The sequence below is a fragment of the Castanea sativa genome, chromosome 1 (assembly GCF_040712315.1).
Source record: "Castanea sativa cultivar Marrone di Chiusa Pesio chromosome 1, ASM4071231v1".
In the NCBI taxonomy this organism is placed as follows: Eukaryota; Viridiplantae; Streptophyta; class Magnoliopsida; order Fagales; family Fagaceae; genus Castanea; species Castanea sativa.
Window position 1 is genome coordinate 36,584,727 of NC_134013.1, and position 13,113 is coordinate 36,597,839.

General features: G+C 35.3%; 1 protein-coding gene across 10 annotated transcripts in view; it reads right to left on the reverse strand.

Moving 5' to 3' along the window:
• Positions 1-13,113, reverse strand: part of LOC142622065 (histone-lysine N-methyltransferase ASHH1) — a 42,879-nt gene that overhangs the window by 1,435 nt on the left and 28,331 nt on the right. For 6 of the 10 annotated variants that reach the window (XM_075795485.1, XM_075795480.1, XM_075795479.1 and 3 more), the window contains 2 exons: positions 3,145-3,198; positions 1,290-1,782 (listed from right to left, as the gene is read on the reverse strand). In XM_075795485.1, coding sequence (XP_075651600.1) covers positions 1,290-1,782; positions 3,145-3,198 — 547 coding nt within the window. The remainder of the gene's footprint in view (positions 1-1,289; positions 1,783-3,144; positions 3,199-13,113) is intronic. The other 4 variants (XM_075795488.1, XM_075795481.1, XM_075795487.1 and 1 more) reach the window with 1 other exon arrangement.

The following is a 13,113-nucleotide window of genomic DNA, read 5'->3' on the forward strand; positions in this document are numbered from 1 at the left end:
AAAAGGTACAGATTAAAGCATAATGCTAAAGAGCAAAAGCTAGGGAAGAGAAGAAATAACAAGTGGAAACAGAGGTCCTTTAGTTTTGTAACCTTTAGAAATCATGTTTTGTCAATTTAGCAAATCAACACATTTAAACGCCTAGCAATATTACACATTACCATAATTCTCCCCGAAAAATAAAATTGCTAATGGTCATAATTTGGTCAAGTTTTGTCCAGAATTAGGGAAAGCGTCCTTGCCCTTGTTGACAAATAATAATGAAGGAGGCAGAAATGGAATGAAGCATTTCGACATCAATATTCCAAGTACACGCTCAAAGTCTTGTCATCATAGGACCAGTAATTTCAATAGACTATAATTCATCACAATTAATATATGTTATGATTGCTCAGGTCAAATTACCAAAATCATTCCACTTCCAAGCCAAAAGAGAGTTATGCAGAGAAGATTTCCTTTAATATAGAACACAACACTAAATTAGGACTGCTTAGGTACTAGTCCATCTGCCATCAACTTTTTCATTTAGCTTTTTAGAATCTTGGATACAACTTTTTAGAGCCTCAATTTTTCTATTTACAACCATACTTAACCAACTTTCAGTGAAAAGCAATAAGCAAAAGACCAAATAAGCCAGTGCTAAACAGACAGGCTCACATATTAAACTTTGGGGATGTCCGAATTACCCCACATCCATCACATGTGCATCCACATGCACAAGTTAGATGTTCTATATATGCCAGAATATGAGCAGATGACAACAGCATAACTGATATTTGGCTCAAGCTAATCTCAGTAAGCCTAATCGGGGAACTCATGAGCCTCAGTGATTACAAAACTGTAGTAAATAACCTATAGCATACCACCATGACCTATGGTTTTTTTTTTTTTTTGATAGGTAAGTGGTACAATTTTATCAATCAGAGAAAAATATAAACTTCGAGCTCATGATGATGAACACAAGGACAAAAAAAAATCATATGGCAGTTCTAAGAGAAAGGTAGAAACTCTAGAATGGATGAACATTCAGATGAGCCCCAACACCTTGACCAATCAAAAAGGGTGTTATGAAACACAGATTTTAATTGATTCAAGGAGCTTCAGTAAACACCATGACTTATAGTTGGCCTCAAGCAAATTTCAGTAATGCAGTACGCCTAATCAGGAATCTTAAGAGCCTTAAGGACTAGACTTAAAATTGTAGTTAAGAACCAAAGGCAAAAAAAAAAATATCCCCAGCTAAGCTTGCATGAACCACTCTAAAAATAAACATGATAAGCAGTTCATACCTCAGATCTTAGGATTTCCTCTTTTGCTTCTTTTGATACTAAAAGTAGGGCAACCAATTTTGCATCAACTTGCTTCTGCGACGAGTGTTTCAACCTTCCATTAGGGTACTGTTTTGATCTTTTGTTTGACAAGGACCCAGGTCCAATGTGATAGTTCCGGCATGCACTATTACTTCGTATACGAGATATCATTGCATTCTTTTGTGAAAAGGCCTGTTGAGTATCTTCTGAATACAGTTTCATTTCCTCAATTGCTTCAGTTTTTATTTCACTGACAGCTACATCCTCCATGGGAACTGGATCAGGTGGCTGAACGCCGAGAGCAGTGGATTCAAATTGGTGCTCAGATCCCACACTAACATTCATTGTCATGGAGTATTTATTTTTCACATCAACGTTATATTCAGAACTTGAGGAGTTCATGCTTTTAAGGAGCTTAGAGGAAGGTTCATCCTCGGCAGAATCGTAGAGAGGAATTTTCTCAACTGAATACCTGTAACCAAACCGGCATGTCGAATAAGAAGAAAGAATAAATAACAATGACTTAATGCATTAGAAACACAACGGAACAACTGTATAAGGCCATTGAATTCTTGAAGGTCAAATACTGATACTAAAGTCAAACCATCTTTGCGGGCCATCAAATCAACCTTTTTGAATTATAAAAGCTGCATGATCAGGATGCAGGGCAGATGTCTTAACAAAATTTTCATAATGCCATTGAGTACATCTAAATGGGAGATTTTGACCTGAAACAACTGCCAGGATCAAGTCGAGCAAACCAAGCACAAGGAAACACTTATGCCAGAAATTTACATATGACAGTCCTTGTTTATCAAACAAAGCTACAAGTTTTAGCTGAATTCTTGGGCTATGAACTCCCATTTTCAACCTAGTTATCAATTTTTTTTTTCAACACTAACCAAATCATTCTTTGAACTGATGAAATGTTCCTTAATTTCAACATTGTCTTAATCAGATTTTATGGTGGTGGCAATTATCGGTTATCATGTTGGCCATGGTTGAGAGGTGGAAAGTTGAGCTTGACAAAGAATTTTGGGTAAAATACTTTTTAAACCTTAGAATTTTGGATACAACTTTCAAAATGTTCCATTTTAACCTCAAAGTTTTTAATGTTTCATTAAACCTCATAGTTTCAGATAGTTTTATTTAAACCTGAGTTTTGGGTAACTTTCATTTAAATCTCAAAGTTTAAATAAATTTCATTTAAACCAGCTATTCATATGTAACAATATTAATAGAAAAAAAAAAAGTGATAGAAGGTCTAAATAAAACATTTTAAAAGTTTAAATTAAACATACTCAAAACTTTCAGGTTTAAAAATTAATTTACCCTTTTTTTACTCAATTTGTCACCTATTATTTTTTGTTTCTAATACTTAATTTTTTTTATTAATATTAACACAAAGACAAAAAAATAAACATAAAAAATTGAGGTGATAAGACAACTTCCATGTCAACTTTAGCAAAATTGAGAAAAATATAGGAGGACCTGATAGCACCAAGTTTAACTTAGGGGCCTTACTGAAAACAGGGTAACATTTTAGGGACCAAAAAATTAGTTAAGCCAAAAAAGCAAATAAAAATAAAAGTAAGAAAAGAAACACATTCAAATAAAACCAGCCAGGTGGAGCAAGGCTCAATGACTACAATCCAGACTATACAAAGGATTTGACTTGCTATATATGGAAAAGTTAAAAATCATCACTTGTACATAATACATTTTTTTTTATAAGTACTTGTACATAATACATGATTCAGTACACCCACTACATGGGGATGAAGGAAAGTAGAGAGCGTATAAATGCATCATGAGATCATGAATAATGCATTACCTATCATCATCATCTTCCCACAGATAAGTATCCTCCTGTTGAAGAAGTTGGACAACATGCAGAAAGACAAATTAATTATCAGAACCACAGCAATAAAAGAAAACCAACCCCACCACAAAATAAAAAATGAATAATACAGTGAGGGACTATACTGGACAACACTAAAATTAAACAACATATGACCATTGGGAAATGTATCCTACAAGGCAAGAATGCCATATGATTTGAACAATACTGAACAATGTAAGAAGCAGGTAAATTCTATAATGATTTAAGTCTAAACAGGTGTGCAACTGCAGTTTCTCTATAGCATTTGTAAACCACAACTTGATAATAATGCTAAGGGTAAAAATTAATTAACTCTAAAACACGTATTATTTATAGGTTTTTTCATTTCCTTTTTCTTTTTCTTTTTTGATATATTGATAAGATATGTAAAAAAGGATAAATTCAATAACAGCATGATTTTACTAGTCCATAACGCAAGATGCAAACAACTTAAGAGTTGTTACTTGTTACCATTACATAGAGCTAAGCATCTCCAATAAATAAGGCATTTTTTCACCCAAATTGAAGACAAAATTTTACTTCTATTTTACCTACCAATGTTTTTAACAAAACCTCCAACAATCTCTCCGTCCTTTTCACTATTTTCTTAAAAGTAATATTTTTTTACTTTTTAAAATTATTTTTCTCCCACTTTTTTTTTATCAGTTACTAATTTCTTCTCCCCAACCACAGACCCAAGAGCGAGAGAGAGAGAGAGAGAGAAAGAATATGATGAGGACAGCACACCTTAATAGATTGGATTTCTTATGTAGTTGGATTAGTCTAGGATTCCATTTTTATTTTGAGATTAGATAGGGATTAGTATTTGAGTTCAGCTAGGATTAGTTTTCATTAGTTGTTATTTTTTATCTTTTTATTTCCTGGAAGCTCTAGCTATATATAAAGGCTTTAGGTGGTTTATGTTTTAATTAGACGATGGATTAACAAAAATTCAGATTGGAGTGGGTGCTAATTCCTAACACCTTGGGTGTTGATTCCTAAGTTTGTTTGCTTGGTGTTGATTCTTAGGTTTTATCTTTTAATTTTCTTGTTCTTTTATTTTCTCTTGATTGTCCTGCATCAGAATCCCATCAAATCATCAACAACACCTCTCCTCCGCCACACCTGCCTCCTCTACCGCTCCCGTCCTCACCATCCACCATTTCACTCATCCTCCCTCCACTGCCACGTTGTCATCCTCATCCCTCCATCTCCAACACGAGGCAGATCAAGCTTGTGTTGATTTGGGTCTTGACTTTGGGTAAGTTTGTGTTGTTTTTGACTAATTAATTGTTTGAGATTTGGGTCTCAATCAATTGTTTACTGATGACCTGGGGTTGGGTGAGAAGAAAGACGTTTGAAAGAGATAAGAGCAATAGTGTTGGGTTCTTGGTTGAGAGAGAGAGAGAGTTGAGTAGAAAGAGAAAGAACGAATATTTTACTTCAGCTTTAGCAATTTTATAAGCCAACGAATTCATTTGCTCACCTACAGTGACTCTCCAGACAGAGTCACTAAAGATGAGAAAAAAGTCTCTATTTTAGAGGTACTGTTGTGGACCTGCATTTTAGGGTGTTACTCGATTCTCATGACCTAATTCAGTCATAATCACAAGAAGTGAATAGAAAAACTGCAAAGCAAAAGGAGTCTTGAAGAACAACATCAAATTACAAAAGGGTGTTAATGCATTTCACCTTAATATTAGTTTGAAAATTGAATTATTCCAGACAACCATCAAACATGTTCACTTAAAGAATACCACCTAGTTGACAGTAAACAACTACAACGTAAAGAATTTGGAAATATCATCTATTTATATAACTATTAAAACTTCCAAGCAATGTAAAATACAACATTTATTATCACTTGAGCTTTAGACCTTTTCCAAACCCAAAAAAAAAACCCTTAAGATACTAATGCAATTTCTTTGAAAGATATATATCTATGATCCTAAAAACCAACTGGCCTTTGTGACAACGTACATGATATAATATTCTTTCTTCCTTTCTTTTTTCCTCTAGTAGATACTAAAATAAGAAAAATTGAATAATTTATATACATGTACTTGCAGATGCTTTATGACTAGGAGAGTACCGAATCTAGAATTTAAAACTTTAGGAACAAGGGTTAGGGTCCAAGAATGAATATGGTTTTTGTAGGAAAGAGAACAGTTGATTTAGGGTTGCAAAGAGGTGAGAAGAAATTAAATCAGTGCACAATCTATGAAAAGTGCTGACTTAGGACAAGGGGGAACAAACAAAACCTGATTTATAACTCTTGGGGCAGATCTGGATAGCTTGGGTTTTGAAGAATTAGGGTTAGGTTTTGGTGGGGAATAGGCTAGAAAATAACAGGGATGATAGGGTTTCCAAAGGGGATAAGGATTAGTGGGGCTTGGGAATGAAAACAAAAGTAAAAATTAAGATTTGGATTGCTGTGAACAGTGGTGTGAATAGTAACCGTGAATAGTCAAATTAAAGAAAATAGATAAATTCTAGGCATCACATCTAGGGTTCCTTGGCATCACACCTCGTAGAAGATTACATCACACAAACCATAAATAAAGCTTCATAGCTATTAAATTCTAAAAACATTCAACATCTCAATAGAAAGCATTACACCTCTTTTAAATAGAAGTCTAATACCTAATCCTAGCTGGGTTGCACCGACACGCCATTTTTGGCATCGTGTCGGTGTCCGACACGTATCGGACACTGAAACCGGTACGATTCGCCGGACTCCAGTGTCCAAGCAGTCTCTTTTTTTTTTTTTCGCTTCTCCGACACGGCTCCGACGCGGCGCCGACACGCCAGTAGTGAAAAAAAAAAAAAAAAAAAATCACAAATTTTGACAGATGGACTTACCAATACCATTGATCTTGTGATATACCCTAAAACAACAAGTCTGAGAAGTCATTAGACCGAAACCCATATCTCAAATTCTCAAGTTCTCACTTCTCAACCCACCCACCCTCCCTCTGACCTTTGCCCGCTGCCGCTGCCCTCTGTCCATCGCCAGAGCTAGATAGGGCCGATCAGCGAGCTCCATAGACGTCGACGCCGTGCCCTATCCCTTCCGATCTCTCTCTCTCTCTCGACGTGGACAACGTCAGGTCCGACCTCTTTTCTTTAAGCTTCTCTCTTTTTTTTTTTTTTTTCTTTCAGATATTTGGCCATTTGGTAACGTTTGGGTGAATGGGTTACTTAAGTTAAATACTCACTTATTATAAGTACAACGCGCTTTTTTTTTTTTTTTTTTAATCCCACTCTCACTGTCACTGTGTGAGAGTGGGATATAATGTAACGTTTATGTTGTTACTGTCATTATGTGCCAAATATAATGTTGTTAGTTGTTACTGCCATATAATATAATATTGTTACTGCTATAGTTTTATTAATTTATTAAAGTTAAACTTAAATATTGTAGATGATTTTACTAAAATGAATACTAAAAGTATAAACTGAAAATGAATATTGTAGCTTTTGAATGTAGCCTATTTAAACTTTTGGTTTGTACTCTAAACATTTTATGTGTATTATTGTACTACTTTGAGTGTTAGTTTACTTATTTGTAGTTCTTACATAATTTAAATTCTAGACATAAACGTATTTTATGTCTAAAAATATTAAAAAATATGCCTAAATATAAAATTTAATTAATTATTTAATTGCCGTGTCCACGCCATGTTGTGTCCTTGTTTTTCAAAAATTGCCGTATCGCCGTATCAGTGTCCGTGTCATGTCCGTGTCCGTGTCCATGCATCATAGAATCCTAGTTGAACTAGGATTTCTTAAAACCCTAAGTCTTGGACTTGGACTCCTTAGGCTTTTACTACTAAGCCCAACTAAATAACCAAAACTTAAAATAAAATAAGACCCAATGGACTATTATTACAGCCCATTCTAGAATATTAGGAAATTACAAAATTGCCCTTGATGCATAAAATCAAATAAAATATCATAAATCTGTCTTCTCACTACCTCTTGCATCATCCTCCCTTGGTTGGAGAAAACTCGACCTCGAGTTTTGAAATGTTAATGTATAAAAAATCTTGGCTTCTTGCAGTACATCCTTTCCTTTTGTTTCTTCATTTGTGGCAGCAATGATGATAATGATACACCCACCAATTCAATTGACCCATTATACTTTTCGGGAATGACAAAATAAATATCTTGAAAAGTTGGTGTAGGCAATAGAACCACGCTTTGGGCATGCGACATGAACTTGGGAATAAGATGCTTCGAGTGTTATAGTCTTCACTTCTACCTTGTAATTTTGATACGTTTCCTTTTCAAATTCAACTACTTCATCAACAATTTCAATCTCTTTCAAGTCTTGTTGCATTACTTCAAGCTTCCCTTGATCACTTGCATCTATATTCAACTCAGCATCTCCTATGTTGCTCGCTAGACAACTTGTACCTTTGACAAAGTCAATAGAGTACTCATCCATAGGATGTATGGGCTTTGAGAAATTTTTCAAAGAGAAATCAGTGCAATCTCTGGACAAATTCGCTAGAATTTGAAGCACTTCTATAGGCTGGTCAAGTTTTGTTTAGGTAGCTTCTGTTGCTACACCAGAATTTTTAGCTTCTAGATCTTTTCCTTCAATAACTTTTGGCTTTAATACTTGAAATTTATCCATCTCGGCTAAGGTCATAGGTTTCAAAACAACCTCCTTCTCACCAACCATTAGAGCGTAGGTGTTTTCTTTCCCATTATGTTGGACATTTTGATCAAGGAGCCAAGGTTGACCAAGAAGGATATGTGTAACTTGCATGGGAATTATATCACACATGATAGAATCACTATAAATGCCACAAGAAAAAGAAGCAAGGCATCTATGAGTTATCAAAATAGAGGTGTTATCTATCCAAGACACTTTGTATGGTTAAGGATGAGGTTCAACCAGAAGCTTAAGGCGTTTGGTGGAAGATGACACAACATTCATGCAACTTCCCCCCATCAATAATAAGCTTCTTTGCTTAGTTTCCACAACGAACCAACATCTGAAAAAATGAAGTTCACCTCCAATCCTCTTCCTCTAACTTAAGGGCTGCTAAAATACGTCACTACAGAAACAAGAGAAGTATCCTCCAAGTCATCTGTAGCAAAAGCACCATAATCAGATGCATCCTCCTTATGATCTTCATCTTGTTCACAAACACTAAATTTCCCCCTAAACGATCTCGCTGATCATGTAGACATGTTGCAAATCCTCGCTTTAATACCAAACTGACATAGGACAAGGGGGAACAACAAAATCTAATTTAGAACACCAGGGGCAGATCTGGTATAGCTTGAGTTTTGAGGGTTTAGGTTTAGGCTTTGGTGGGGAATAGGCTAGAAAATAATAGGGATTATAGGGTTTCTAAAGGGGACAAGGATTAGTAGGGTTTGAGGACGAAACAAAGGAGACAATCAAGGTTTGAGTGGTTGTTCCTGTACTGTGAACTGTAATCTGTGAACAGTAAATAAAATAAAAGATAAATTCTAGGCATCACACCTAGAGTTCCTTGGCATCACACCTCGAAAAAGGTTGCATCACACAAACCATAAAAAATACTTCATAGCTATTAAATTCTAAAAACATTCCTCATCTAAATAGAAAGCATTACAACTCTTTAAAGAGAAGTCTAATACATAATCCTAGTTGAACTAGGATTTTTTAAAACCCTAATAAGTCTTGGACTTGGACTTATTAAGGCTTTTACTACTAAGCCGAACTAAATAACGAAACTTAATGCATGAACTAAATAACCAAATGGCTCTGTCTTCTCACTACCTCCTGCATCAAGTGCACATGAATGCATGAACAATAGTGTGAATAGTAAGTGTTAATGTTGATGGAATAGTGACAAAATACCAAAGTGAGAGAACAAGGAGAAAGAACTAAGACTAGTGTGCCTCGATACTCAAAAATACTAAAATTTTCTATTAATCAACTAAATATATAGGGAAACTTCATGTACTTAATAGTAAACCACAACTCAAATAAGGTAACAAAAGAATAACTTGGACTCAAAGGAAATAAACGTGAGATATTTAGAATATCCTAAAATATATTCTCTTTGTTTTTTTTTTTTTTTTTGTCATGACGTGAAACCTTGCCAAGGCAGGGCCCTTTGGACCCACCTTTGGGGAGGAAACCATGGATACACGACCCCACCTGACAAAATTTTTTTTTTTTGATAAGTAAGAATGATATATATACGAAGGTTACTCTATGCCTGAAAAACACATAGCAACCCAGAAATACAAGAAAAAGAAAACAAAGAGAAAACCAAACAACAGAGAAATTACAAGAAGAGAAGGGAACAAAGAAAAGAAGGGAGGGAATCACTAGACGTGAGTCCCCACGCCCTAGACCAATCAAAAAGAGTTCCACAAAAAGAAGCAAGCAACTGATCCCTAGAGCTATCCAAATCCTCAAAAGTCCTCCGGTTCCGCTCCTTCCAAATACACCAAAGGATGCACAACGGGACTAAATTCCAGATCTGAGACGAATGCTTCCCCAACCAATTCCACCATCCAAAAAGCAAGTCTGGAACCGAACTAGGCATAACCCAAGCCAAGCCAAAAGTTATAAAAACAAAGCTCCATAACCGATAGGCCACCTCACAATGAAGAAGAAGGTGATCTACCGTCTCTCCACCATGACGGTAGATCACCTGACAAAATTGTGTATCATGTAATCTAGGAGAACTTCTACTAGGGATCAACCTGCCAAAATTGTGTATCATGTAATCTAGGAGAACTTCTACTAGGGATCAAAGTCAATACTCTTAATTCACAGGAATTTCAAAAATTACAGTTCTACTACTAAATACAAATGCAACCATAACTTGTAAAATAAAAATCCAAATTAAAAACTATGTTAACCCCAGAATACCAATAACTAGAACTTTAAAACCATAGACTTTTGCTTCAATTGGACTTCATTCATAGACTCAATAAAGTAAATCTTAAAAGGACAAAATTACAAGGCAGAAACAAATCACTCTTCCATGGCTTCATTAGTTCCTTAAACTAATCATTACAACAAGATGGAGTTGGCAGTGCAGAAAAAACTACCAAGGATGTGTAGTAATGATTTTGCACCACACAACAAAGCCATATTTTGATGAAGAATACACCTAGTTGATATATTATAACTACTAATCCATAAATAATTATACTTTTTTTTTGGGGGGATAAGTAAGATAATTTTATGAAATGAGACTATGTCATGAAAATAGATACGAATTAGTCTAAAGAATTACAATTGGAAAAATACCTACATACAGATTGACTCTTACTATCTATGAGACCCGAAACAAAAGATCACTCATAAAGAGAACTAATGAAGGATGCTTGCAATTGAGCAAACATGCAATCCTCATATTCAAAAGTACGCCAATTTATTTCCCTCCAAATAGTCCGCATCAAACATAAAGGAGTAATATTTCAGATATCTGAATTAGGTTCCCTACTCTGCCACCCACATAATAAATCAAAAACATTCTCCGGTAATACCCATTGAACCCCAAACATCCTGAATATCAAACTCTACAACTCAAAGGCCACACTACAATGAATAAAGAGGCGGTCAACAGTTTTTCCACTACAACCAAGGATGGACCCTAGTGGGGGGGGGGGGGGGGTTCCAAGGGGGCCCGGGCCCCCGGGGTCCTTTTTTTTAGTTATTATATATTTTATTTTTGTAGTTGGGCCCCCTTCCAAAACCTTAGGCCCATTTTCTCCTCAATTAGTCTAGCTAGCTACTAGCTTAACCCAAATAGCAACTATCCAACTTAAAAACTTAACAAAAATAAAATAAAAACATTCACGATGGTGATCATATTTTATCAAAAAAACTATTTTACCACCAAAGAACTAAAAATTCATATGCTATTGGAGAAGCTAAAGCTAAATTTTTTGCAACTACAATAAACTGGTATAAATACCAGTTGACTATAGCAAGTTGTTAAAAATAAAATACAATATTTTATTAAGATTATATCTCTTCTTTCAATTAAAAAACTCAAATTCTCTCTCTTCCTTTATTATTTTAATGAGTTGTTTATATTATTTTAAATAAAGTGATAAAAAAAATAGAACATTTGATATTGGATGTATCAGAAAGAGAGGTGGTAAAATAGATAAAAGTAGCTTTTTGAGATGCTAAAAGCTAAAAGTTTTAGCACCACCACTATGAATGCTCTAACTTCAACAAAACAAAACAAAAAGACATTATTTTGGTTTTGTTTTTATCTTTGTTGGTAGATAATTGCATCTTAGTGTATTTAGAAACAACAATTTTGTGTATTTATTATTTTTTAATACTATATGAATGCCTATATAGAGTTTTTTTTTTCCTTTATATTCCGGCCCCTACTAGCTTAAAATCCTAGATTCGTCCCTAACTACAACAGTACATACAACACCGACTTGCCATTGAATAACCCCTTTCGATGAGGTTCTCACAAGCATGAATTTTCTCCCATGTAAAAAATGAAACTCTCATAGGAGCCTTGACCCTCCTATGCCTTTCCCAACACCAACTCGCTATTGAGTAACCCCTTTTGATGAGGTTCTCACAAGCATGAATTTTCTCCCACGTAAAAAAGTGAAACTCTTGTAGCCTTGACCCTCCATATGGCTTTCCAAGGGAAAGGCATAGGAGCGGAGCCCCATAAAGTCTCATGATAAGATCACACAGCAAACTCCCCACTACTTCTTAGCTTCCATCATTGAAATTTCTCATGAATTTGATGCAGTCCATTTTAAAATCTATCTGTTACTAGCTTCAGTTGTATAATAAGTAATTTCTGGTTTTACTTTTAATAGCCTTTATCACTTGTAACAGAAAGTTAGTTAACTGATAGGTTGTTAATGATAATTGCGATATCCTATTAGTTAGTTAGAGAAGTTAGTTAGGTTTTGGCCAAATCACATGGCAGCCACATGGTGGGTTCTTGTAACTAACTCAGTAGATTGTTTATGTAACTATAAATAAGCAAGGCTGCCTTCATTGTAACTAGTTGAATTTGAATCCAAGAAATCTACCTATGAGGTATTATTCCAAGAGTGTGTCTCTTGAAGAGCTAGTTAATTCTTTCTTTTCTCAAAGCATGCCATTTGCTGTTGGGATGGCCTTGGCAGTATGATAGGCACACCAACCATGATGGAAGGAAGAACACCTACAGCCTATACAAGGATGGACAGCATTACATCCTACTGCCCATGAAAGAAAAGGTGATTCTTAAAACTCCTACTACTGTACAGCCTAATTCTTTGCTTATTGTCAAGAAATTTGCACAAGAAACTCTAGTAACCGGTGTGGTTTACATGTTATTGGCTGCATTAGAGTTAGATGCTATGATAGTGCCTCAATCTATAAAGGAGCTGATCAAGTCATTTGAGGATGTCTTCCCTAATGAATTACCTACTGAATTGCCTAATAGGGCTGCCTAGAGGATGACACCAATGGAAAAGGATGAACTTAATAGGCAAGTGCAAGAACTATTGGACAAGGGATATATTAGGTCAAGTATTAGTTCATGTGCTGTACCAACCCTCTTAACCCCTAAGAAGGATGGTAGTTGGAGAATGTGTGTTGACAGTAGAGCCATTAACAAAATCACAATCAAATATCGGTTTCCTATACCTAGGCTAGATGATATGCTTGACTGTCTAGCTGGTTCTAAAATCTTTTCCAAGATAGATCTTAGAAGTGGCTATCATCAAATTCGGATTAAGCCAGGGGATGAGTGGAAGACTGCCCTTAAGACTCATAGTGGGCTATATGAGTGGTTTGTCATGCCTTTTGGTCTTACTAATGCACCCACTACTTTCATGAGAGTAATGAGTCAAATGTTGCAGCCTTTGCTTAGTGTATGTGCTGTAGTTTATATAGCAAGATTTTGAATGATCATGTGAATC